The sequence below is a fragment of the Phacochoerus africanus genome, chromosome 11 (assembly GCF_016906955.1).
Source record: "Phacochoerus africanus isolate WHEZ1 chromosome 11, ROS_Pafr_v1, whole genome shotgun sequence".
Classification (NCBI taxonomy): domain Eukaryota; kingdom Metazoa; phylum Chordata; class Mammalia; order Artiodactyla; family Suidae; genus Phacochoerus; species Phacochoerus africanus.
The window spans coordinates 123,671,889-123,698,502 of record NC_062554.1 but is presented as its reverse complement, the minus strand read 5'-3'; the positions used below and the strand labels follow the sequence as shown (position 1 = coordinate 123,698,502).

The window sequence follows — 26,614 nt, the reverse complement described above, 5'->3', positions numbered from 1 at the left end:
ACTCTTCCTTCACTTGTCCCGACTTCCAAATTATAGTCCATGCCTTTCCCTCGCCTCAGTGCTGAACTTCTTGAAAGAATATCCTTTATTTTAAGCTTGAAATTTACTTAACGTAACTTCAGTGTCAACACTTCTTTATAAAAAAAGTCCTTATCAATGATTCTTTAGTGACCTCCAAACCAAAATCCAATGGGACTATCTTTCCAATCCTGTTAACTGTTCCTTTTCCTTAAAACTCTTTTTCTCTTTTGACTTTCAGGCCATGGTCCTTCAATAACTGTTTCCAGGATTGCATCTTCTTTTCTCTATACTTTTGGTCCTATTTCCAAGTTGAGAAGTTATTGCCTATACACTGACAACCCTCTGATTCTAGATCTCCAGTTCCAGCTTCTTCCTAAGCCATATCCACATTTCCAATGACTTATAAAACCTTTTCTTCTGGATATTTGAGAATCTCAAAATCATCGAAACTGCTGATGCCACTTCCAACACCACAGCACCACTGTGATTCCTATTCCCCAGAAGGCTTTACCTTCCTGCAGAAACAAGTCCTCATTAAAAAAAAATTTAGAGGAAAAAAATTTTACAGGCACACTTAAAAACAGCTTTGTTTATCTAAAATGATGACAAATGCTCAATCAGTAATTTTTAACTTTTCATAATTTAGCCAATTTAGTTAAAAGGGCTTGATAATTACACAGCAAGAAATAAAAAGAAGTGAAGGCTAAGTGCCATGAGCCAGTAGAATTATATTTGAGGTTCTTAGAAGAATCTAATTATATATAATGCAACTTCAACAGGCTTAGTCATTATGAAAGAATACTATTGACTAATTTTGGCTAATTTTCTCCAGGTCCTTAAAAGTACTTTAAAATACATTATTTTCTTACACAATTACGTGTAATGAGGAAGTTTATACCACTTCTTTGGGATCAGTGTTATAGTATTAGGACTTTCAAGGTAAACTTTTTATTATGGATCCTTCTACCTAATTACCTTCTTCAACGAGTCTCTTTAAATTATAACTTACTTCTTTCACTGTATGTCCCACGGATCTTGAGAGAGGTCAAATTGTTTAGGAGTTTCTGAAATTCAAAAGGGGTAAGAGTAGGCCTCCAAGGGTAATCTGTTGCTTCGTGGAGCCTAGAGAAAAAGGAAGAGCCACATTAACCTCTGTAAGGACAATTGTGGGTGCTGAGAAAGCTCTTCTTATTCACTTACGCCACCCGCAATGCATTGCTCTGCCAATCTAACCAGTCAGAACTGAGTCTGTTGACAGTACAACTGGAAAGGGTCCAGGTACACAAAGGGAAGCTTCCCTTTTGCAAAGTCACCTTGAGAGCCCAGAGGTTTGACTTCAATACATACCTTGAAGCCTGATGAGCTTAGATAAAGAAACCACTTCTAGAATTGTGGTCAAGTCATATTTTACAAACAAAACTGTCTTACCTGAAGACATATTTCACAGTGGTCTCACTGGGATAGGAATTGCCCTGAGCGATCAAGGGCACAGCCACTCTTAAGCCAGCTCCCTCTAGCACCAGATCTTCTGCAGACAGGCGAGTGTCTCGCCTGTCCACGCGAAAGGAGAAGGAGAGGTTCTGACCATAGCTCAACACCTGCTTGCCCAAGAACTTCGCTGGAAAGCAGACACAAGGGAGAGCAAGAACGTGAGAGGACAAATAAACAGGAGCACACAACAAGCCAGACTGCTTCCAAGCCTTACTTACCAGGAGCAATGAAGTACATAGGAAAGTAGCTATCTGAGATGACGGCGATATCCTGCCTCTCAGAGGACCACTCGAGTGATGCTTCAGAGCCATCCCTTTGTTCTGCTCGCCACCCATCCTCATCTGCAAGCAGAGGATGAAAGCACAAGGGCCGTTACCTTGTAAACACCCTGAATTCGGGTTCTCTATATACCACAAACTATATAGAAAGTCATCAATAAAAGTTTTTGAATAAATGGAGGCCACAACAGCATATATATATATATATATATATATATATATATATATATATATATATATGTTATATCCCTTAAGCTATATTTTGCTTTTATTTTATATAACATTTATTTCTCGGTACTTTGGTACCTTCTAAAACCACTTATATATGTCTTCATTTAATTAAAAAGCCAAACAAAAATCATTGGTAAAGTGCTGATACCATGGAAAACTCGTCAAAGAGTTACATTTTTCTTTCTTTCTTTCTTTTTTTTTTGTTTTTTTGTTTGTTTGTTTTTTAGGGCCACACCTGCAGCATATGGAAGTTCCCAGGCTAGTAGTCGAATCGGAGCTACAGCTGCCGGCCTACACCACGGCCACAGCAACACTGGATCTGAGCCGCATCTGCGACCTACACCACAGCTCACGGCAATACCAGATCCCCGACCCACTGAGCAAGGCCAGGGCTCGAACCCCCGTCCTCACGGATACTAGTCGGATTCATTTCTGCTCCATCACAACAGGAGCTCCCAAGAGCTACTAAAATTTTTTTTTTTAATACTGTAAGTCTAATCTCACAATTCTAGGGGCCAGAGGAAAGGTCTACTTTACCAATCTGAAAGGTGGAAGTTATAGAATAAACACTGTAGCCAAGAGCATTTGTACAGACAGAGGAATGCCCAAAGCAGAAGCAGGGTGTGCAACCCCTAGGATTAGATGATTCCAGATTAAAAAATCCAGGTTTGCATCTGAAAGAGATTAAGATACAATCAGCTATTTTTTGTATTTGAAATATGAAAACCGAGAAGACAGGATACAACTAAAGAAAGAATCAGATACCTCTCACAATTGAAGCCTTCGACATTGTCTTTGCAAACACATCTTCCTGTTTCAACATTACATTCATCTGTGCTGCCAGAAGGATTACAAGAGCATGGCCTATTGGATGGAGAATGGAGTAAAACCATGAAATAAGAGAAAGGATAAAGAAATTCTGCTCTTAAAGTCAATTTTCGTTTTTCATGTTATTAGACCTTTTAAAAAAGGAATACATAAAAAGTGAATTCTACAGTCACTTTTATAGTTGGATTCGGTTTCAATCAAGGATACCCATCACATTTAGACATTGAAGACTCTGCTTAATCTCTGTACGAGGCAATGTTGGATCATCATTACAGCTAGAAGCCTTAAATCTTGACGACAATTATTGCAGGGCTCAATGTTTATACTGCTGTTGATAAGCCATAAGATCTAGTATGAAGAATCGACTACCTTTTAAGGGGGGTTCTGCTTCCTTCAAAAAAATCTTACCTGCATCCAGCCTCAGTGAGAGAATGGTACCCAGGCTGGCAACGGTCACACTTGTCCCCCATCACTCCCGGCTTACAGCTACATCGGCCGTAGCTGTCACACTGTGTGCTGAGAGAACCTGAAATTTAAAGTGCTCCTTGTCAACCACCAGATGTGTAAGCAAAATTAATGTCTCAAAGAAAGAAAAGTGGTAACTAAAAACAATGCCTAAAAAACAGTATGTACATTGGCTTTCAATAACTAAATGATTACCAAGAGAATAAAGACCAAATTTCAAATCAGAACTCTCTCAAAATCATACCCCTCTAAACAATCACATTTAAACTTTCCAGACATACACTCTAAAATGAATCTACTTGGCAGTTGTAGAAAAACACCAACAGATCACTCTATCCAATGATAAGCCACACACAAAATCAGTCCCTAGTCTCTGAATAAGCACAGGCTCCTTATGGTCCGTGTCTAGAATTTAAGGATATACAGGCACGAATAACAAAAATAAAGTTCCAACTCTTGATAAAGGAGACCAGGCTAAGAGCGCTCTGCTTCTCTGAACAAATACCAACATGCTGAAAAAGTTCAGCCCTCCAAGGAGGTTAGACTAAACAAAATCATTAACAAGGAAGGATTCACGAAGCGGCTAAGCTTTTACAATCAAAGTTCAAATGATCTCTACGATCTTGTTGCTAATTATTTACAAAACCATTACTCAGGCCAACCCCACACTTTTATACACACCAGAAAATCATCTGAAAGCTCAACCTGCTTAGAGAGAGTGGAGGCAGATCCTGAATCATTTGTATGGTACAATAGTGTACACTCACTCCTCCTTACTTAACCTTTGCGAATCCCTAGGAAACGATGCCTTATTTTCTGGGGGCACAGGGAACGCTTATTTCGTCTTCCAGTCCGTCAGGGTAAAAGCCAGAGCCTCCCTGTCACTTACCAACAGGACTACAGTGGCAGGGAGAGCAGGCCTCCCTGTTCCCAAGGCGGAAGTAATTCTCCCGGCACCTCTCACAGTTGGGGCCATCCGTGTTATCCTGGCAGTTGGTACAGTGGCCACCGCGGCCCGTGGAACGGTAGAGTTCAGGGTCAAAGTAGCACTCCTGCGATCGGCCACTGCAGTCACAGGCTGTTGGCCAAAAGAGCGAGTTAGATCAGATCCATATTTCTCTATAAATAGCATTTTAAAAGATTCAAGGAAAACCAAACCCGTAATCCCCCACATCTCTGTGACAGACAGGTGGTGGGAGAATAAGAAAGACCACCAGAGGTACTGTTCATTAAAAAACAAAAAACAGGGCGTTCCTGACATGGCGCAGCGGAAACGAATCCGACTAGGAACTCTGAGGTTGCAGGTTCGATCCCTGGCGTCACTCAGTGGGCTAAGGATCTGGGGTTGCCGTGAGCTGCGGTGTAGGTCGCAGACACGGCTTGGATCTAGCATTGCTGTGGCTCTGGCGTAGGCCAGCGGCCATAACTCTGATTAGACCCCTAGCCTGGGAACCTCCACATGCCTCAGGTGAGGCCTTAAAAAGACAAAAGACAAAAAAACCCCAAAAAACCACTATGTCTGTCAATAAGGGATTTACACAGCCAGGTTATCTGCTTACTAAGAAATGGACATTCTTATCAAAAATAGCACCATCGTAAAATATAAGTAATCCTCTACTGAGAAAGGAATCTCCAGATAGGTGTACATATACAAGTAAAAGCCAAGTCCAATTACAATTTCTCTGAGTCTTGAGCCTTTACTCTAAGTCCAATCACAAGGGGCCAATCACAGGCTTCAATTTACCTTAACTTTTCATGGCTCAGACAACTCAATATATTAGATTCTAACTTTCAAAATGCCAGATTACTTGCATACCCAGACTGGGGTGATCTGAGACATTTGGGCTAAAATTGGTACCTCTGTAGACGGAAGCAGAACTGAAGAGAAATCTAGATGCGCTAGATGCGTCCACCTACTGGGAAGCCACAAGGCCAAATGGCTCCTGTGGTCAGTAAATAGATTCCCTATGGGGGCACAACCAGATGTTAAGAACAAGTATCTGCAGTCGTTGAAAATCTTTATTATAATTACATTAAGATGATTTTCTCCAAATTTTTGATTCTGCCCCCAAATACAGACAGTATTTTGAACATGGAATAAAATTTTATTTGATTTCAGATAGAGCAGGAAGTCCTTTTTAAAAATGTTTGAATGTACCTGTTTTTTCTCCTCCCTTTCTTTACTGTCACTTCTTTTATAGTATTATACTTGAGAACTTTCTAGAAATTTGAATCACGACATCAAGAACCCAAGCTGGGTTAAGTAATTGTGAAAGCTCCCTTTCCTTTCCTCAGTAGCTCCTTCTCTTCCCTCAAGCCTCCCTAGATTTATCCTGCAATTGCTTCACATCCAAGCGTCCTGGTGCTTGGAGACTATGAGGCAGAACAACCCCCATGTCTACACTGTCCTAATCCATCACTAAAGTGGACATGGGGGCCGCCTCATTGCCAGCTGGTAAGAGAAGGCAGCTGTCATTTCTCTTCCCTGGTGCCAGCACCCTGACAAGACGAGTACAATCACACCTCCAGAAACTTCATTCTTTGAGGGGTCATGACGCTGAAGGACCAAAGAGGAAAACAACCTGACGTAGCTCCTTATCAACGTCTGCTACCTACTGTCCCCAACTTATCTGCTAAGGAGAAGCGGGCAATAATGCTACACCTGATTTTCTCATAATGCCCCTGGAGAGACTCAAATTATGACGTCATTAGGCAGATTACTTTTCAAACACATGCGTACATTTATTTAAATGTCACCTCTTAGGAGGATTTCACTTCTCTTTTATCAGCCTTTATCACGTCACTTCCAACAAGGATATTACCAGTCAGGAAAAGAACTAGAGAGGTTCAAGTGATTAAGAATGCCAGAGGAGGCTATAAAATGCATTTGGAAATCAGGAGTTTGCTGAGAAAAGATAAGGTAAGACAATCCGCTGTAGCTAATGGAAACAGTCGTGAGTCACAACACTGGTCCTTGCTCAAGGTTTCTGCCGATAATTCCTGAAAGTTCAGAATGTTGTCCTTCTTCTTCTCTTTATTACCAAGACATTATAATAAGGAATATTTATTTGGACCTAAGAAAATTATAACTGCTCTAAAAGTTTTTAAGTCCTTGACAAATCCTAATGACACAGTTTCATGATTTTTCTTCTGAGATTCCTTTCTCTATCTCTTCAAAATCAACCAAGACATTATGAAGGAATAAACAAGGTATAATCTTTTTCATTTTCCCTTTTCCTAAGAATATTAGGATCTACTCTTCTTCCCAAAGCCAACCACCTCTGCATGAGGGAAGTGGGGAAATTCTCCCCATTGTGCTCTTTAGTGAGGTAAAGAAAAGATAATTTTGCTAAATAATCTTTTTTTTTTTTTCTTTTGGCCTATGGAAGTTCCCGGGCCAGGGGTAGCTGAGGTCTACACCACAGCCATGGCCACAGCAGATTCTTAACCCACTGAGCCTGGCCAGGGATCAAACCTACATCCTCACAGAGACAACGTTGGGTCTATAACCTGTTGAGCTGCAATGGGAACTCCTGATAAATACTCTTGCGACTGGCAGTCTTCGTCTAGAACGCGTCATACCTGACACATGTTGATCAATAACCCTGGCTGCTTGAGTAAAGGAGCATCAGCAGGAAGACTACTTAAAAGGTAACAGAGACAAGACTAGAGAAGCCATCTTTGGGAGTGGGCTACACTGGACCAGCATTCAGAGCTGCACACAAGGCCACAGCTCGGAGATACTGCTCCCATCCTGCTACGTGTGTTCAGGAAGGAAACGTAAAACCAGCACAGCTTATGTTTCCAGCCAACGGCCCGCATCGGATTTTCCTTTGACGTGCATACAACTTATTGTCTTAGGTGCTCAGATTATGGAAAGAGCACTGCCTTCCCAACTTTTCCTTGATTCGAGGAGGAATCAAAGGAAGTCCCCCATCCCTTCTCCCACCTCTGCAAGTCCTTGAGACAATTTAACAGACAGGGACACCCGGGGGGCACTCACGCAGGCATTCGCTGGCGCTCTCGGCAGTCGCCCGCCTCCACGGCCGGTCGTTGAAGAAAGGAAGACACTTTTCACAGTCTACACCGTAAGTGTTGTGTTTGCAGTTACACACCAGCTTGTCAAATTCATTCTTCACGCACTCGCTTGCATGTCCGTTACATTTACACCTGAGAAGAGAGCAGATGCTCAAAAGAATGAAACAGCTAGAGAGCCCCCAAACGAACGCAGCCAAAGGATATCCACAGAGAACTAAGATCAACCTCGGCATGTGTCTGAGTTTACCATTCAAAACGGTCAGCTGAGGAACTGTGCAAGATGTGTAAGGGCTGTGTGTTTCCAGGTATAAAGAAAGAGTAAAGACAAGAACAAGGTAGCTTTATTTAGGAGGGAATGGGGCATTGACCGGACAGGAGAAGAAAGTCCTCAACAATTTCTGAGGACATCTGTAGGACCGTTTCCTGAAGTGACATGTGCGTGTCTCAAGTGGCAGCCAAGTGCAGTGGTTAAGAAAAGCATGGCCAGGGAGTTCCCATCGCGGCGCAGTGGAAACGAATCCGACTAGGAACCATGAGGTTGCGGGTTTGATCCCTGCCCTTGCTCAGTGGGTTCAGGATCCGGCATTGCTGTGAGCTGTGGTGTAGGTCACAGACGCGGCTCGGATCCCACGTTGCTGTGGCTGTGGCACAGGCTGGCAGCTATAGCTCCGATTAGACCCCTAGCCTGGGAACTTCCATATGCCACGGGTGCAGCCCTAAAAAGCCAAAAAAAGGAAGGAAGAAAGGAGGGAAGAAAGAAGAAGAAGAAGATAAGATGGCTAGGCTGCCTGGATTTGAAACCCTGCCCTGTGACTTACCAGTGTAACTTAACCTCTGTGCCTTATCTGTAAAACAGGGGCGATGATACTCTATTTCTCGGGGTTACTGAGAAGATGAAGAGGTTACTATGTTTATGTGCCCAGGACTAGCTGGGTGTATAACAAGGCAGTAAGTGTCAGCAGATACCTGCCATGATGATTTTAAAGAATCCTGATTGAAGGCAGTGAGAGACATACCACACCACCAGATGGATCTCTGGGAGACTGATATTCCCTCAGGTTGTTTGGAGTGAGACTCCTTGAAGGATCTGCTGGATGTGGGCACTACCACAAACTAAGGACTCCCTGAAATCCCCATGAATGCTGCACACGCTCTGGTGCACTGCCCTCCCCTCACTTGCTGCTGCAGACACAGCAATCATTCTACCACCGCAACTGACACGTTGACAGCGCACCAGCATGGATCCCACATTTACTTCTCCGGCTCACCTCTTTCTCCCAAGCACCTGTCCTTGGCTGCTGCATGAACGGAGATGTCCTCCACAACCTAAAACTTTACCTTCTGCAACTAAACTTATCATCTCCCCAAAGGAGCTCATCTTCTCCATTTACCTGGTTAATGGTACTACTATTCTCATCACTAAACCTTCCACGTCATCTGCAACTAAAATCCTGATCATTCTTCCTTCACAAGATGCACTTAAATGCTCCTTTCCCATTCTACTGTCACCACCCCAGTGTCAGGTATCTAGATGATAGCACCATATCAGGCATATAAATTCTCTCCATCATATCCTACTTGTACCTTGCATGCAGCTAATCTTCCTAACCCACTGCTTTGATGCCACCGTTCTATTTGAAAACATCTATGATGTTTCACTGGTTACAGGTTCCACCACCTTGCACTAAGCATCAGGAACACTGTGTGCAAAAATAGTAGTATTTCTGCTCTTGAGACCTCATAGTCTAATACAAAGGGAGGTTAAGTCCAAGATTCTTGGCCCGGCTGGTCTCCAACATCCAGAGTCTCTCTCTGGTTTACAACCCTACACATTCATATAAGATTTTCCTTAAGTCAAAAAGCTTGAGACTCTTCCAACTCTCGCTCATGACATGTCCATCCCCCCCACAGCCAACCCCCATCCTCCCTCCTTCTATAAACTCCACCTATTCTTTAAGGCCCAGCTTAGATTTCACTTGCCTCTCCAGCCTGACAGTCTTGTAAGCATTCCCTGACACAGGGCATCTTTTTCGCTAAAATGTGTGACTGTACTAGCATCTACTGTTTCACATGTTCATACCTCGCTGCCCTGTTCACCTGCAGGATCCCAGAAAGTCAGATCCTTCTCAGCAGGTGAACGTCAGTGTTACGCTTCCTCAGTAGCTTCACTGGGCCTACCACTGAACTTTGCGCTTAAATGCTCAGTACGAATTCACTGCTGTGTTGATCTGACAAGGGTTTCGAAAACCCAATCACTCTGTTTCCAGGATAAGGAGACCTGACAACGTTACTAATATCACTGGAAACAAGTTGCTACACTCACTTCCACGCCAAAGCTCCAACTAATCACTTTCAAGGTTATTTAATGGCTTACTCACCTACCACCCACAGCAAAATCGGAGATTGCATAGTAATAGGATTTGAGAACTTTGGGGTCATTAAACACTTCATCTCCAAAAGTGTTCAGGCGATTAAGAGTTACTCTGATGTCAGTGGCAGTTACCCACTCCTGTCAGAAAACAAAAACACAGGAAAAGATAAGTAAAGGCACTGAAGAGGAGAGACATAGATGTGACAAAAACCTAAACAGTTCATCCAGCTGGTAACATATCCTTTTTTGGCATTAAATCTATTATAATTCTCAAAGACTCTTTTAATTTCCTGATATTTTTCTCCTTGATTCTTCCTTTCTTTGGTCTAAGTTGTTAGTTTACCACTCAGAGTCCCCTAAGGCAGGAATAATTAATATTAATTAATATAATTAATAGTTTCCTCACAAGGCTGCAGAGAAGCTTAGATGAAGCACACCTTTCAATGCTTAGCATACATTAGGTAATCAATACACATACTGCATCTCTTCACCCTGTACCCACACCCTGTACCCACACCCTGTACCCTCTCCTGTTAAGAGAAGCCAGCACATAATGCCATCTACAGCAACACGGATGCAACTGGAGATTCTCCTACTAAGTGAACCAAGTCAAGAGGAAGACAAATACCATGAGATATTACCTACATGTGGGATCTAAAATATGGCACAAATGACCCTATCTACAAACAGAAACAGTCTCAGACATAGAGAACAGGCTTATGGTTGCCAAGGGGGAGGGGAGGGAGTGGGATGGACTGGGAGTCTGGGGTTAGATGCAAACTATTACACCCAGAATGGATAAGCAATGAGGTCCTGCACACAGACCTATGTCCCGTCTCTTGGTATAGAACATGATGGGGGGACGATATGAGAAAAAGCGTGCGTGTGTGTGTGTGTGTGTGTGTGTGTGTGTGTGTGTGTGTATGAATATGACTGGGTCACTTTGCTGTGCAGCAGAAACTGGCCCAACAATGTAAACCAACCAGACGTTAATTTTTTTAAAAATCTAAAAAAGAGCGAGAGAGAAGCCAGCACAAAGCTCACGCAGCACCACAGCTGTATCAGACATGCTGGGCACTGCCTCCTCCTGCCCATTCCTTATCATCCCCCTCTCCCGCCCTCCCTACCACCGGCAGAACTGGGAGACTCATCCAAGCACAAGCCAACGAATCACCGCACTGGTCTGAACCAATCAGAAGTGCTCTCTGTCTTGCCCCCTTCCCGTGATGTCACTTCTAATGAGACTTCCCCCAGCCACCCTAGGTAAAACTGCCACCTCCAAACTCCCTATTTCCCTTCCCTGTTATATTCAGATTGCCTGTTTCTATCACACCCCCCCCCCCAACCTGGCTGCTGCCACCACCACCACCAGATTATAAGCCCCACAGGGAGGGAATTTTGTTTGGTTCACTGAGGTTTCAACAGTGCTGAGCATATACTTGGTGCTCCCATCACATGTGCGGAGCAAATGAACACATTTGCAGAAAATACAACTGGTCGAGTTGGTAAGTATACCACAAGGAGAGACGGCAGGAATGAAGGTTGTGCAGTTTTCCCCTAGGTTTTATGAGGTTTAAGCATTTACAATAAACGTCCTTTCACTGAGCTAATTTTAGTCAGACGTTTACACCTGTAGCAACTGTAATGATCCCAGTGAATGATGTGTGTCAGTGTCCACAGCCTGGGGAGTCCCTTTCCACGCTGATTCTAGGCTTGGGCGTGTGACGTGCTTTGGCCAAGGAGACATCAGCAATTGTGACACAAACAGAGGTGTGATAAGTAGGTGTGCACTGGGACTTCCCCTCCTGAAATACTTCCACCATCACATGAAGAAGCCTAGTGTAGCCTCCCCGAGAAGTCAAGACCACAGAAGGAGAAAAACCCAGCTCCCAACTAACCTGCCAGGGAGCAAGCCCAGCCCAACACAGGATTATGAGAAATAATAAATCACGGTTGTTCAAAATCATTAAGTTTTAGAATAGTCTAGTACATGCAACCACCCAAAGATCCCACGTCCACTTTAAGTCCTCTGCTGGGACCGCGTATCAGAGTCATCTGCGGGGAATAAGCAAGTGCAGAGCTGCAGGCATCTATGTTTCCAGAAGGCTTCACGTGGGACTGGGGGGCACATCCCCTGTCTAAGAACCCCGGGTCACATCACGCCAACCACCTGGCCTAGAGAACAACACAGAGATCGCCGTGAAGCCTCCACGTATAATTAGAAAGAAGAGAAGATGATTTCACCATATCCAAACTTGGAGTTCCAATAACAACTCCCACTCATGGCCACAATGTCAGGAATCTGTCAGTTGTGTGTAATGTAAATAGCTAAACATATCTCTGTGTTTAATGCTTATTATATCTTCTGCAGGCTTCATCTTTATCACAGCTCTCCTTGAATAAAAGCTTCTCAAGGGCTGAACTAAGCCTTTTTCTCATAATGGGCAGCTTAAAAAGAACAGACACTGAAGTCAAGACTTCCTGGGTTTTGGATACCAGTTCTGTCACTTAAAACTGTGTGATTTGGAATAAGCAATTTTTTCGCTTCTGGGCCTCTGATTCCTCATCTGTAAAATGGAGATAAGAAAAGCATCTACCTGGGAGTTCCTGTTGTGGTACCATGAAAACGAACCCCAGTATCCATGCGGACACAGGTTTGATCCCTGGCATCGCTCAGTGGGTCAAGGATATGGTACTGCTGTGAGCTGTGGTGCAGGTCACAGATAGGGCTCGGATGCCATGTTGCTGTGGCTGTGGTATAGGGGGCAGCTGCAGTTCTGACGATTCAACCCCTAGGCTGGGACCTTCCATATGCCACAGGTGAGGCCCCTAAAAAAAAAAAGAAAGAAGGCAAAGTATCTACCTTATGGAGTTATTAGTAGGGTTAATTGTGTTAATATATCTAATATATCTAACGGGCTTTGAACAATGCTTATCACATTATGGCACATTATTATAAATGCTATGATACATGCTAATTATTATTATAAATCACTACGTGCTTAGTAATATCCATATGCATGGAATCCCTCTCCCAATCCAGCAGATCACGACTTTTAAAGGGAGGCACAGAGAGCAATGAAGACAGAAGCCAACTGCCTCTCTTCTCATTGCGCGATTGGCTGTAAGTCAAATCAGTTAAGCCTCCTTGGCAATCATGCATCAGAGCCAGAGCTCTTATATCCAGAGATACATAATTAATGCTTTTGCACAGTGATACCAACTGACCAAATCTGTGGCAGATGCTCACAGCCTTCTGCCACATGTAGTCTCATGAGTGTCTATGGAATGAAGAGTAACAAACATCAGATTTCCTATGGCTGGGGAACTGCTTCAGGACAGGCTGACAAGGCATGTGGTCAGCAAATGTGCCAGAAAACCACCGTCACAACATCACCTCACTTCTTTTTCCTACTGACGACACTGTTCCCTCCCCAGGCTAGTAAAATACAATAGTTTATATAGGACAAATTAAAGCTAAAAAATGTGTGCTAAGTGATCAACTTAAAGAGCGTTTGTAGCTCCTTCTCCCCTAGGCAATGCATCTCCTGCTTCTTCACTTACCAAAGCTGGTTATTCTTTCTGCCATGTTTTTTTATTTGGCTGCAGCATGCAGCAGCTTGATGTGGGATCTCTGTTCCCAGACCAGGGACTGAACCCAGGCCACAGTGGTGAAAGCACCGAGTCCTAACCACCAGACCACCAGGGCATTCCCCTCTGCCCTTTTTTTTTTTTTTTTTAATATCTCACTGCCATTGAAAGAAATTTTTTTCTAAAAGGCCTCTGCAAACATACTCACTGCTCACCACAACCCTTGGAGTTAACCAAAATCAAGATTTATGACCTCCCAGCAAAGTACAGGAATACAACAGAAGGATAGAAAGAACTGGACCCAAAGAGAATACATTCTCATCTTTTGCCACTGTCTAAAGCTACACAGCCCAGTTAGACAAAGAGTCCTTGAACAAACAAGTTCCAAAGGGAAAGAGAGAGAGGATATAAAGGCAGAGATCCCAGAAAAACAGGGGGATTCCTACTTAGAAGTCACAACGACTTTCTATAAGATGTACACAACACTTGCAAACCCACGTCCAGTTTTTCCTGTTGCAGTGAATTAATACAGGCTGCCACCATGCAGATGTCAACGTCAACCACGAGACAGGGGCATCTCCAATTCTGTGATAACGTCCTCAGAATAGCATGAGACTCAGCAGTCTCACCAAAATCAAGCAGCAAGAACATAAGGAAAGGTCACAGACAACTAAGGAATACAGCAAGATTCCAAACCATGGCACATAAGGAATATGCACATGGAATTCATGAAAAAAAGAAATCTTTAATTCTCTTGCCATCCTTAAGCGCTATAACCAGGAGGACCTAAACGCATATCTCCTCGCAAATACCAGTGCTTTTAGGTGACAAAGAGTTTTCTCAATGACTGGCAATGGGGCCAGACACACCCAACCAAAATCTCCTTCCACAATAACGAAGGAAGCTGGAGTTCTTAAATAGCTTGCTCCAATTGTTCCTTCTTGCTAATATTAAAAAAGTTTTTATTTTGCCAAACCAAAGAGGAGGTAAAAAAAAATTTTTGACAAAACTGGGTAGATTCATTCAAAAATCCTCTTCAAAGGAAGGTCAGAAGCAAAATGTTTCTACTGCATATACAGAGAGTCAAGTCAAAATTGTTCAACATTTTAAAAAATGGGTACATCCATTGTGCATCCATCTGTACATCCCAGATACATGTGCAAGTGCATAAAGCATAAGAACAAACATCACCTGGGCAGCAGGACCAAAGCTATTTTCCTTCACTTACTAAGAGTACCCAGGAAGGCAGAATAAAATCCAGCCGTCTGTCTTGCTGGAGCAGGTGCTATTCCGAGCCCTTCCTTCAGAATTGACAGTGACCTTCCTGCATCCTGCTTGTGGAAGAACGAGCCGGCTACCGAGCCAGCCTCTGGGTGCCTACCTGCAGCACAGGGCTATTGTCAAAGTTGTAGGCGCTGGGCCGTCCTTCCAGGGTCGAAAAGGCCACGTTGCCCCCAGTGAGAGGAGAAATGTCACTGAATTCATCTGTGCACAGGGCCTGCTGCTCGTCCCCTCCTGTCCTGATGAAGCCGCGGTTTGCCTTCGAGTAGGTGTTCTCGCAGGAGCCGCTGTAGTACTGGTAAGGGATCCAGGGCCCGTCTTCCCTCGTGCGCTTGTAAATGGCGAAGCTCTCCGGGCGGCTGGTGTGGAACTTGAGGCGCACATACGTGATGTCAAAAGCTTTTCCTGTGGGACAAACACACTGAAATTCATAAGTCACTGGTATGAAGCAAAAGAAACTCCCGCTCTTCCCACTTTGCTTTGAAACCTGACAAAGGAAAAAGATACAAGCCACCCTGTGCGCACTAGACCAAGAAGGTTCCAGAACACACAACACATGGGACATACCCACTAGGCTATTCTAAGCCAGCAAACAGTGCTTGTTTTCCCACAGAAATGACAAGGTATAGCTGGACTCATAAGTTGGCCCATAACAGCCTGTTTATGATGCGTGTTGTTGAAATTTCGTTTACCATGAAAAACAGTAGCATATATTGTGTACATATACTGTTGGACAAAAACATAACTGAATGCACAAATGTGTTTATTCTTAAATTGTGGTGCTTCTGCAAAAGCTTGTTACTCAAAAGATAGAAAATATCTGCTGGTTTTCTAAATGGGTCTTCTGGGTACTTTCAAAATGTTCAAAAGCTCCTTCTTTATTAATTGTAATGTTACGTCTTGATGCAGGAAGAATATCAGCAGCACCATCCCACTAATGCACCAGGTAAAGAAAGAAATTCGAGAGAGTGAAGTACAGTGATAGAGAGATGGGGTAGCGAGTAGAATAGGAAAGAAGAAAAAATTCCTCCAGTAGCTGAACAAAGAGATGACCAAAAAGAGAGAGAGAGAGAGACATGAGAAAGGCAGTTTCTAGAAGCTGTGTTCAGGGAGTTCCCTGGTGACCTACCGGCAAAGAACTCTGCCTTGTCACTGCTGTGCCTTGGGTTTAATCTCTGTCCCAGGAACTTCTACATGCCATGGGCGTGGCCAAAAAAAAGTTGTGAGAATTTATAAGATTGAGTGCTGAGTAGGGAAGGGCAGCAAAAGAGAGGAGCCAATGGGCTGCCATCCCTCTGGAAGGAGAGTCCCTGGGTCAGACAGCTCCCTGCAGTGGCCAGAGCGTGGTCTGATGGCTAGGACAGTTTGGCTGCCAGTCAGCATGCCTCTAGGTGGGTAAAACGATAATGTGCAATTGTTTTTAATCACCATTCATGCACATATTCGGTCTTTCTATCTCTGACAAAATCTATACTTTGCTGCTTCTTTGTTCTAATGAAAATCAGAGTTTGGCAACAACCGTCTTTGGGGGACAGGGTGTGTTAGACACAAGGGGTCCTCGAACTGAAAGAGCTTACGGTCTCTTCTGCCAAAGTGAATCAATTTATAGGAAGAACACCCTCCAAGGCCCACAGAAGAGGAGCTGCTGCACTCCCTGAGTACTGAGAGGAGACTTTCTCCAAGCTCCCATGTCCTCACTCACTCCTCCCCAGGGGAGAAGCCTGAGGCTCACTTGTGGCTGGAATCTCCTCGGCTCTCTCCTAGCTGCTGGCCCAAGTCCCCCTCTCCTCTCATTCGCTCCTCTATGCAGGGGAGACCTGCTGTTGTCTTGCTACTGGATCTAGGACTAAGTGGTGAGTTCAACTCTTAGTGAGTCGGGGAGGTGGTGGGGCAGAAAGCCCATTTAAGTTATGAGTTCCGGCTCTGTTCTTCAATCCAATTTGACTTATACTAAAACCGATATGACGAGTCACATCTGACTCTATTTCCCAACATTTGGTCCAGATCTTAAGGGTCTGATCAACTGTCCCCCATGTACCTGAAACACTCACGCACAATAAGATCTTGAACATAAAAGGGTATATAGTATGATGGAAAGAACCCAGGACTGGGCACTGAGTTCAGACCCTGGCTCCTTCAATTCTTAGCTGCGTGACTTCCACTGCATCATTTTCTCCTCTACAAAATGCTGGTGAGTAATAATAATCCCCGAGCTTCCCACCTCAAAGACTTGTTGGAAGGTCAAACTAAGATCTTGCATATACTTGATGAATGATACAATGCTATACAAATATAAGGCACTATTATAATAGAGTACAGAAGAAAATGCCTGTACTAGGATCCTGAATATGTTCACATGCAAGCACCTAACTGTCTAAGGGACTACCTGGCAAAGAACGTAATACAAATTTGGATCTTCTACTGAGGATGCAGTACAACCCTTTCCCTGGACACAGGTCATGCAAATACAGTTTACAACCCTTCTGTCCAAAGAATGTACATTTAACCCATATCTTTTCACTGTGCCAAAAATGTAAAGACGTCACCTTTGAACGAGGGTGAGGTTATGATACGGTATCGATGGCATTCCAGAAATTATCTAAAACATTCTGGAATGGTAAGACAATTACGTCTTACTCATGAGTAGGTGGCTTGGGATGTTCAAAGGTTTACTCACTAATCTGTGGATTACAGATGACCCCCCCACCCCTGCTTTTCTATTCTCTCTGTCTACATTCCAACCCTCTCATTGTTCTTTAGCAACCCATCCATCAGGGGTATGGATCAAAGGAGAGAAGGTAAAATGGATCAGGGTATCCTGTGTCCCAGACCAACATCTGTGCCACAAAGCCACACTGTGAAAGAAAGAGGCACCAGGGGCCACCCACTGCTGGCACAGACACAGAGCCACGGGTGGCAGAATATCAGGAAAGTAAGCTTGTTAGCATAACACTTTGAAGCAGCCTAGTGTCCTGGCGCTGGCCCTTTCTCGCCACGCCTAGTGTTCAGAGTCGTTTTTTGCATGCTAATCTAGAGCTACAGGGGAAGAGGAAAAGGGCTCTGCGGCCATCTGCAAAGGAGGCTCGCACAGTCCACGGGCCCCACCACAGGCTACATGCATGGCTGTCAGGGGTGCAGTCAATCAGGTAGAGGAAACAGGACCACGGCAATTCCATGTGATGAGAGCTATGATGGGGGAAGGGCATAATGTTTTGGGAGCATGGATGAAAGTCACCTGACCCAGATGTGTGAGGCCAAGAAATGTTTTCTAGAGGAACCCAAAGCCTAGATCTGATGAATGCAGAGGAGTTACCTAGGCCAACAGAGATCAGCTGTGCAGACAGATGGAACAGCATGCATCAAAGCCCAGAAGACACACAGGAGTGGTCCCTGGAGGAATGTTAGATGGGGAATACTGAAGAGAGTGTAGAGCCACTATAGAGGCTCGCAGAAAGCCAACTAGAGAGAGAGAAGGCTTGCGGGGCAGAGAGAAAGCTGCTGAGAAGAGGGTACCAACGTCTCCACAGAGGTGTGGCACCCCCTGGCACCTGGCACCCCCTGACAGGTGCCACAGAAAGACAATAAGATGGGGGGACTGAAGTTAATTTAAGGAATTTGGGGGTCTAACCTGAATCAATAAGGAAGCAAATACAGAAAATGGAGTGGAAGAGTCAAGGCTTGAGTATTCTGTGCTATCCAGAATGACCTGTAATCATGGACGATCAAGAACTGAAAACCAGAGTTAGCTTTTATCCCATCACACAGCTGCAGCAGAGACCCACCGCGGGCTTGCTCTCTCTCCCTCTCTCTCTCAACAGACGTCCCTACACTTTATCTGTCCATCCTGCTCATTTCACAGCTGACAGAGTAAGGCGATCTAGTTAAATGGGAGATGAAGAGAAACGAGAACCAGGACTCCGCTTTTCCAGTCCAATGGCAGTTGCTACACCACCTCCACACTGCGGAGGCCCGCAAAAGTAGACAACAGGACTTTAAGGCAAAGGGACCAAGCCAAACAATGAAGAAAATCAGTAAGCACACATCTGGAACGTATTCCAGCAACTGTACAACCGACACGTCTTCCCCGCTCACCTCTGTTCACACACATGAAGACAAGGCATGGATATACACACCCTCGAGAAAATATTTAGCTTCTGAATGCTGTGCTGCCTTTCCCCCTTGCCTGCCACATTCCTTCCATAAACAAGAAGACTCAAGTGCAGATGTTTAGAACGAGACGCACAAAATTAATGAATACTTCCTGCTCTGAAGCCCTCAATTCACTCTGGCCAAAGAGTTGACAGAAGGGGAGGGGGCCGCCTGGACAAGGAGAATCCAGCCTTTGTTCACGCAGGGCCAAGCCGAGGAATTCTGCTTAAGCCTCCTACGTGGTGAAGTATTTCTAATCTCTCTGAGGAGGGGAGAAACCCTTCCTGTCTTCGAATTGGATTCAAGCACTCACTGCTGGGGAACATAAATGCCTCTCTGTTGTGTGCAGCTCAGATGAATTCCACACGGATGTGGTGAAACAGCCTCCTTTACAGTGAAGTAATGAATGACAATGGCCATACAGACTTGCACAGCGCTTCCGCATGTGCCCTCCCATGGCCTGCATGAGACGAAGAGAACGGGCTCATTCTCAAGTCTCGAGTTAGGAGTCACTGATTCACTATTGTTCTTATGTGCTCCCTCCTCAGAAGCAGAAAAGGACTGTTCTCCTTGCAGTCAGACCGGATGAGAGACGCATGGCACCTGAATGAGGGTGCAGGACAGCAAGTCAGTTAAAGATGGTGGATGTTTAGGCTACTGCATGGGATTCTCCAAACAGCGAACACAAACAGTAGTCGCAGAAAGCAACTATTTGAAAAGGTTTTCAATTTTGTTAGCATAACTGCTGGCCGAAATAGGAGTTCCCAGGACAACGCGTACAGCTGCGTACCAGCTGTTATTGTTCCACCTCAGCGGACAGATTGTACAAATACGGCCTCGCCAATCTAGATGACCCAGGGCCAAGTTCATGCTGAATGTGGGATCCTCAAGTAGACACAGATGGGTGATCAGAAAGCATGAAGAGGAACGGTCAAGCACATATACAATGTGTTGGGGGATCTGGATTCACGGAGTCATTCCAGCTGTTAGAAGACTCCATCCTAATTGCCTGTTGAAAGGCCAGTTTCTATTGCTCAAAACTCGACTTCAATATAGATTGTTTTTAAATATATATTCCTTTCCCTTAAATGTGGGTGCTCTTTCTTCATGGCCTCTCTCCTGCCAATCAGCTAAATGCCAAACAGTGTAAGGGGATAATCCCAGAGGAACTAATCTAAATCAGCATAACTTAACAAATGAGAACAAGTAAACTTTATAGCCTTCTAGGAAGCAGTCATTTTTAACTGAATTTATTTCTTTACTTATATTTTGTGTCTTTTTATGGATGCACCTGTGGCATATGAAGCTCTCAGGCTAGGGGGTGAATTGGAGATACAGGTGCCGGCCTACACCACAGCCACAGCCACATGGTATCCAAGCCCTGTCTGTGACCTACACCACAGCTCATGGCATATCTTTTTTTTTTTTGGATTTATTTTTTTAAAATGCAATAGCATTCACAAAATTTGAGAAAGCATCCCTTTCGAGTTAACATAATGGTTCAGATTTCCAGAGAACATGCAATAAGCACATCCTATCACATGAGAGCCCCTTATAGGACAGAAAGACATGCTGAGAGATGAGTCGTGCTGAAATATGGATAGTTTCCATTCCAAGCTGCCCCAGGAAAACAGAAGAAGGCAGGTGGATAAAAGAGAAGTGAAAATAATCATTTCAGAATTTTTTAAAAAGCTAGTAAGATTTTATACCAAAGCTATGTATAAACACAACGATGGATATAATAATAAAGCTAAGGGGAAAACAAAAGTTTTAAAACCGATTGGTATGATTTGGAGAAAGATAAACCCATAATCTATTCTAGATGTTTCCATAAAGTACCAAATTTAAAGTTTAAGCCAAAGAAGACAGTTCTACTCTCTTCCTGTTACTTGCCAAACTTCCACTTGGTGCAACTGCTAAGACAGACCATGGTACTAACCTAGTGTAGCAATCCTCAAAAATAAAATTATTCTGCTTTTGTTGCCCAACTGCAATATCCAAAAATGCCACATCCTCTTCAGCCAAGCAAAGGGTAAAAATTGATTTGGCTTTACACATTAACTAAACATGAGATCATCAGAGAGCTGTCATGTGAACAGGGAGAATTCTTAACCACACCATGGAGCATCAAACACTTTTAGAGGGTAATTTCCTATCAGAGGTTGCGGGTATTTTCCACTATCTAAACCTAAGACGTATTTATCCTAATTTTTATCTCTTGCCATTTTACTTGAAGAAATTGTCACCAGCAGAGACAAGATTCCCAAGTGAAATTCCAAGCTAAGAACTGGTCATAGGCCTTACTAACCTGAACCTCATGCTTGCAGACGCAATACCAGCCCTAATTCAGGCTAGTAGGTCACAAGCATGCCTGAAATCCTTGCGCCAAGCTAAAGGAATGAAGCCAGCATTTACTCCCACTCACCCAAGCTGAGGCAAAAAATCCACTCTGCTGAACAACAGAGTTCTAACTACAAGGAACTGACTGAGGTGTAAGATTTAATGGTGTCACATAAAGAAAGTAGACAGTTACAATATTAAGGAAATAAAATAAAGAGGCGATGAAATACAAGCTTCACAGCAAAAACCCACACTTTGAAAATGTCTAATTGTTAAGACATGAAAAGAAAAAAAGACACCCATAATTTATGGGAAGGCATTTCTTATTCTATGACGTCCGTACACTATTGAAATTTGATATGAGGGGAGGGGGCTTTCATCCAAAACAGAAGAGTGATGCACTGTAAAGGAGTAGTGAGAAAATCTGACTAGGAAAAAAGATCCTAATGTAACAGTCATCAGGTGCAATCATAGACTACGATCAATTCCAACCAACCATCCCCACATACAAAGTCACGAAAAGGTAGCCAATAGTGTACTTTTATTTATTAAATAACTATTTGCTAAGTGAATTTAAGTGACAACCCACCATGACAAGCTACTTAGAGTACCTAATCTTTTATTTTGCTAGAACGCCTTTTACTTTTTATTAAGTCTTAATAAACACAGCCCGCTTTTCCCCTAGATCATATACTATTTGAATCTGTCCTCAACAGAAGAAACAATTACAAGACCATAAAATACCTTAAATACTAAACTGTCTTTCTCGATTTTCACGATTGTGTAATTTCCTACTACAGCCCCCCATCTGAGGAAGGTTAATAGCCACAGCCAGTCTTGAAGAACAAGTGTGGGGTGGAGAGCAAGGAAAATGGGAGTTCAGTTCTGGATATTTTACGTATAAGATGCTTACAAAACATCTGAGTAGAGATTTCAAATCATCATTAAGATGTACAAGTCTAGATTTCAGGGAGAGATCCAAGCAAGAACGAGAAGCCTGAAAGTCATGAGCAAACAGACCATACTGAAAGTGATGGGATTACATGAAAATACCCAGAGGATGGATAAAGAAAGATGAGAGGTACAGAACTGGTTGTTGGCACCTACCAGCTTCGGGGTGGGGGGTGGGGGGGGTTGGTGACAGGGAGGCCTCAACACAGGAGACTCAAGGAGGGACTGTCACCGAAGCAGAAAGAGAATCAACAGAGCAGAATTCCAGAAGCCAAGTTTCAAAAAGCTTTTCAAGCAGAAGAGAATGATCAACTGAGTCAAATGTTCCTGAAAAGTTAAGAAAGATGAAAATGGAGTGCTGGCCGCTGGATGTAACTGATTACTGCTGACCCTGACAGCAACTGGTTTGGTAGAATGACAGGGATGAAAGCCAGAGTGTGGAGGGAATGGGGAGAACAAAGACTGGAGACAGCTAATAAAGAAATTTTTCCAAGTAATTCTGCTACAAAGAAATGAGGTGGTAGAAGGAAAGGAGCAGAGGGGGTTCATTCAAGGAGAAATTACTTTCTAAGATTGGAAGAGGCATGTGTTATGTCAACAGGAATGATCCAGTGTAGCCGCTGAATTTACCCCGAACAGTGAGGGTCTCCTTTGGTGCTGTGGAGGGATTTAAGTGGGTAAAAGAGACCCATTTTGGTGCACAGTAAAGTTCTTTGAGCATTCCCAAAGATTTCCCTCAAGAGAAAAGAAATAGTGGAATTAAAAGGATCACTAAGAATCGAGGTTAAAAATGAGTTGTACCCAAACAGTCCAAGACTCACGGGAGCTCTGGAAGGCCGTTCCCAGTAGAACCAGCCCAGATCCAGGCTTTCCTGCCACAGCGATCCCAGAATCTGGCCCACAGGAAGGTATCAGACTAGCTGTCAGAATCAACCAGAGAACTTCCCTAAAAAGGCAAATTGTGGAGCCTCATCCCCGGAAGTTCCATTTTGGTAGGTTCTGGGTGAGTTCCCCAAATCTCCATCTTTAAAAGCATCCTTGGCGATTTTTATGTGCAATTACATTTGAAAAATACCACCTCACTATAAACTCTTCCTCCTCCTGGTTCTCACCTTTTAAAGATTTAGGTAGGAGAGGCTCTGCTGTTGGTGCTGCACTGCAGAATGAACTCAGGCCTTCAAAGTGGTGAGACTTCTACTTTCGTGCCCTATGTTTTAAGGTGAAATTCATTGCAAGTGTTAGCCGTGCAGGCATGAGCAGTGAACCAGAATCAGAGTGCATCTATCTTCTTTAAGACACAGACAGATGTTAAACTACACAGGGGCAGCTCACTCCATATCCAAGGAGGCTTGGGGTGACTGGACCAGCTGAACCCAAGCTCCAAAACATTTTTCTCCATGCCAACTTCCTCCATCATTCAATTTGTACTCTCAAGGCCCTATTTCCCAGGCAAGTAGAAATAAATGTTTGATTTTGAGGAGACCCACCTCCTGGTGGGAGTGTTAACACCGAGCTGTTCTTTTCATGCCAATGTTGGTCCAGAACCCTGTAATCCGAACTGCCCACCCCCCTGGTTTCTGACCTTCCTTCCTCCTTCCAAGCATTACTAACAGTTAATAAAACAACACGAGACCAACCCCAGTTCTCAATGGCAAGGAACAAATCTGGAAGCAAAGAGTTAACTTCTGCTTCAGTACACTCAAAAAGAGAAGAAAACACTTCTTCTGCTTTGTCTAGAAGCCTAGACTTGTTTAATCCCAGTCTGCGTTGGGTAGTGCTGGCACTTTCAGGGAGGGCGTTACATTCTGTTGGTTGAAGACCAATGTAGACATATTTACTTTTCAGAGAAGAAATTTCAGGTATTTATTTTAAATATATATGCTTAAGAGCAAAGTACCAGCCATTCATATTGATATTAGAGAGGCAGAGGGGGAGAGGAAGAAGGTAGAAGAGGGGAGGGGAGGGGGCAGATTGAGATTGCTTGAAGAATTATAAGAACACTGTGAAAGTCCAGACTTGATATTCTAGGTTTTAAAATCTCTCCCAAGAGTCACACCTGATCTATAGAGCATGACTTATTTTCATTTTAGAAATACTTTGAGGTCGTGGATTCCAATCTCCTTCCAGAATCAAGCCTTAGGACGTACCTTGAGTCGTTTAGAATCTAGGGCTGGCCAACTGTAGTCCACAGACTGAGTCTAGCCCATCATCTTTTATAAATAAAGTTTCAATGGAACAAAGCCATGTTCATTCATGAAAGTCACTGTCTATGGCTGCTTTCTGGCTACAAAAGCAGAGCTGAGCAACTGGGAAAGAGACTGCATGCCTAAATATTTATTATGTGGCCCTTGATGGAAAATGTCTGTTGATCCTGATCTAAGAAATCAAAGAACAGAAAAACGAAAACATTCTACTAAAACCTCATCTACCTACCTCTTTTCTGCAGGGCATATTATTTTAAAATTTGGAAGGACATCTGAATTTTTTCCTCTATGAACACATAAAATACAGAAGCAGAAGGAATTCTATTCAGAAATTTAACAAGATTAGTAACAATTCAAATCCGTTTGAAATCTAGAATTACTTATTTTATTATTTCATAAGAAAATTATTTCAAATGAACAGGCAACAAAATTACTAGTTCAAAGGAGAGGGGATGGAGATTTAACCCACTTTAAAAATCAAATCTGTAATAATAACCTCCAGCTCTGATACAGCCCATGAAAATGAACCAGTCTAGCAGAAAGGTGAGGAAGACACCACCACTGGAGGAAGCAGCACCATGTCTCCAGTGGTGCCTCCTCTCAGGCCCACCCCATGCAGAGACTTAAATAAGCAACCACCGTGGGTGGAGGAAAACTGATGAATCAACTCCACAGCAACTGTAGCTGGGGTGGCTGGAAAAATGATGTTGAAAACTGCAAATATGGTGGAAAATGCAGGTGGATCCCACTTAGATCTCCACAAGAACCTCCCTCCCTTGTCCTCTGAGTAGGAATTCGGCCCTTCACACAGGCCTCCTTGTACTTCTGCTCTTCTGAGCAGATGGACAATTTACATCATGAAAATACTCTGCCAGCTGGCACTCTCTCCACAAGCGGCTGATTGTGAGCAGATGCCTTCATAAGATAAGGGTAAACGAATACACCCACTCCTTCATTTTTCATTCATTCCCCCTCTTTGCAGAGGAATGGAAATATATGCTCTATCCACTACCTTTTAGAAAGGAAGGTGGGTGTTCTTCACACCTCTTCCTCTCTCGGGGGCCACGCGTGGACTTGCTATGCATTTCTGATTGTATTATGCACCCCCACCAAATACCCAAGACGTAAGCAATCTCCCTAGATTCTCTGGAAACGACTTTGCGCTCCTAGATGCAAGCACCTGCTTATCTTTTCTAACGACTTAAACATTCTACTCTAGCGTGGCCGCAATTTAGAACATTTAATAATCTACCAAAACAAAGAATCAAAACTTCCAGCCAGAATTCAATCAAAATTATTGGTGTATTTAGTGTTACAGATTAAACATTCATGTTAATTTTTTTTTTCTTTTTACAGCCACACTTGTAGCACATGGAAGTTCGCAGGCCAGGGGTCAAATCAGAGTTGCGGCTGAGGCCTATACCAGGGTTTGCGGCAACGTCGGACCCCTAACCCACTGAGCAATGCCAGGAATTGAACGCGCATCCTCACAGACACTATGTCAAGTTCTTAATCTGCTGGGCCACAATAAGAACTCCCTAAATAGTCGTGTTTAAATATGCTTTTTCTAATTAAGTCACCTTCCCTTTAATGTACATTTAAATAATTTCAGAAGCATCTTCATTTTAACTTTTCTTCAATTGGAAAGTAGTAAAGAGCCTCAATGTTCCTTTTCATCAAGGAGAAATTTTTCTTGAAAACCCCCCAAATTGTTTTATCAATGATGTATATGCCACATTCGTGAGAGGTGGAGGCGGGGTAGGGGGTGGGGGGGTCATCAGACAAATTATTTACCCAGCAGGCTTCAGGTAGGTCGGTCAGATTCCCTGTACTTCAAAAACATGAGCCTTCCTTATCTGCTTTTCCTTCTACATTGAGAACAAATATTTAGCAGTGATAGCAGAAAAAAAATGTTCTTCGAACCCATCCTTCACCATATTTCAAACAGACAGCACCGAGGATGGGAGAGTATTTCACACACATCACAATGGGACCTGCACTACCTTTCTATTTACATTCTGGAGAACAGCCAAAGTCCTTTCCAGCTCTCTCTGATCCGGTGCCAAAGACTTGGTATCCAACACCCACCTAGAAGAAATTCCCTCAAGAGTTCCACAACTGAAGAGGAGGCGGGAAGGAGTTGGAAAACATTCTATAAACCCACCCCGCACTGTATCATGATCCAGTTTTCGAATGGCTCATGCAAGTTACCTAATCCAGTGCAAACTCTCTAGGCATATGGTACTGCAAAGCATTCATAAGTCTGAACGACTGTGCTTCATTTTAAACCTCCCAAACCATATCCTGAAACTCTCTAATGTAAGTTGAAATGTCTATTTCAGTTTTGCCATCTATTTTATAATCTGCATAACATT

At 43.5% G+C, this 26,614-nt stretch overlaps 1 protein-coding gene across 1 annotated transcript in view; it reads right to left on the bottom strand.

Annotated features, from left to right (window-relative positions):
* Nucleotides 1-26,614, bottom strand: part of LAMC1 (laminin subunit gamma 1) — a 121,667-nt gene that overhangs the window by 31,133 nt on the left and 63,920 nt on the right. The window contains exons 2-11 of the mRNA XM_047751950.1: nt 14,696-15,000; nt 9,731-9,861; nt 7,318-7,484; nt 4,204-4,392; nt 3,258-3,375; nt 2,787-2,885; nt 2,559-2,695; nt 1,731-1,853; nt 1,450-1,639; nt 1,031-1,143 (exon numbers count right to left, since the gene is read on the bottom strand). Coding sequence (XP_047607906.1) covers nt 1,031-1,143; nt 1,450-1,639; nt 1,731-1,853; nt 2,559-2,695; nt 2,787-2,885; nt 3,258-3,375; nt 4,204-4,392; nt 7,318-7,484; nt 9,731-9,861; nt 14,696-15,000 — 1,572 coding nt within the window. The remainder of the gene's footprint in view (nt 1-1,030; nt 1,144-1,449; nt 1,640-1,730; nt 1,854-2,558; nt 2,696-2,786; nt 2,886-3,257; nt 3,376-4,203; nt 4,393-7,317; nt 7,485-9,730; nt 9,862-14,695; nt 15,001-26,614) is intronic.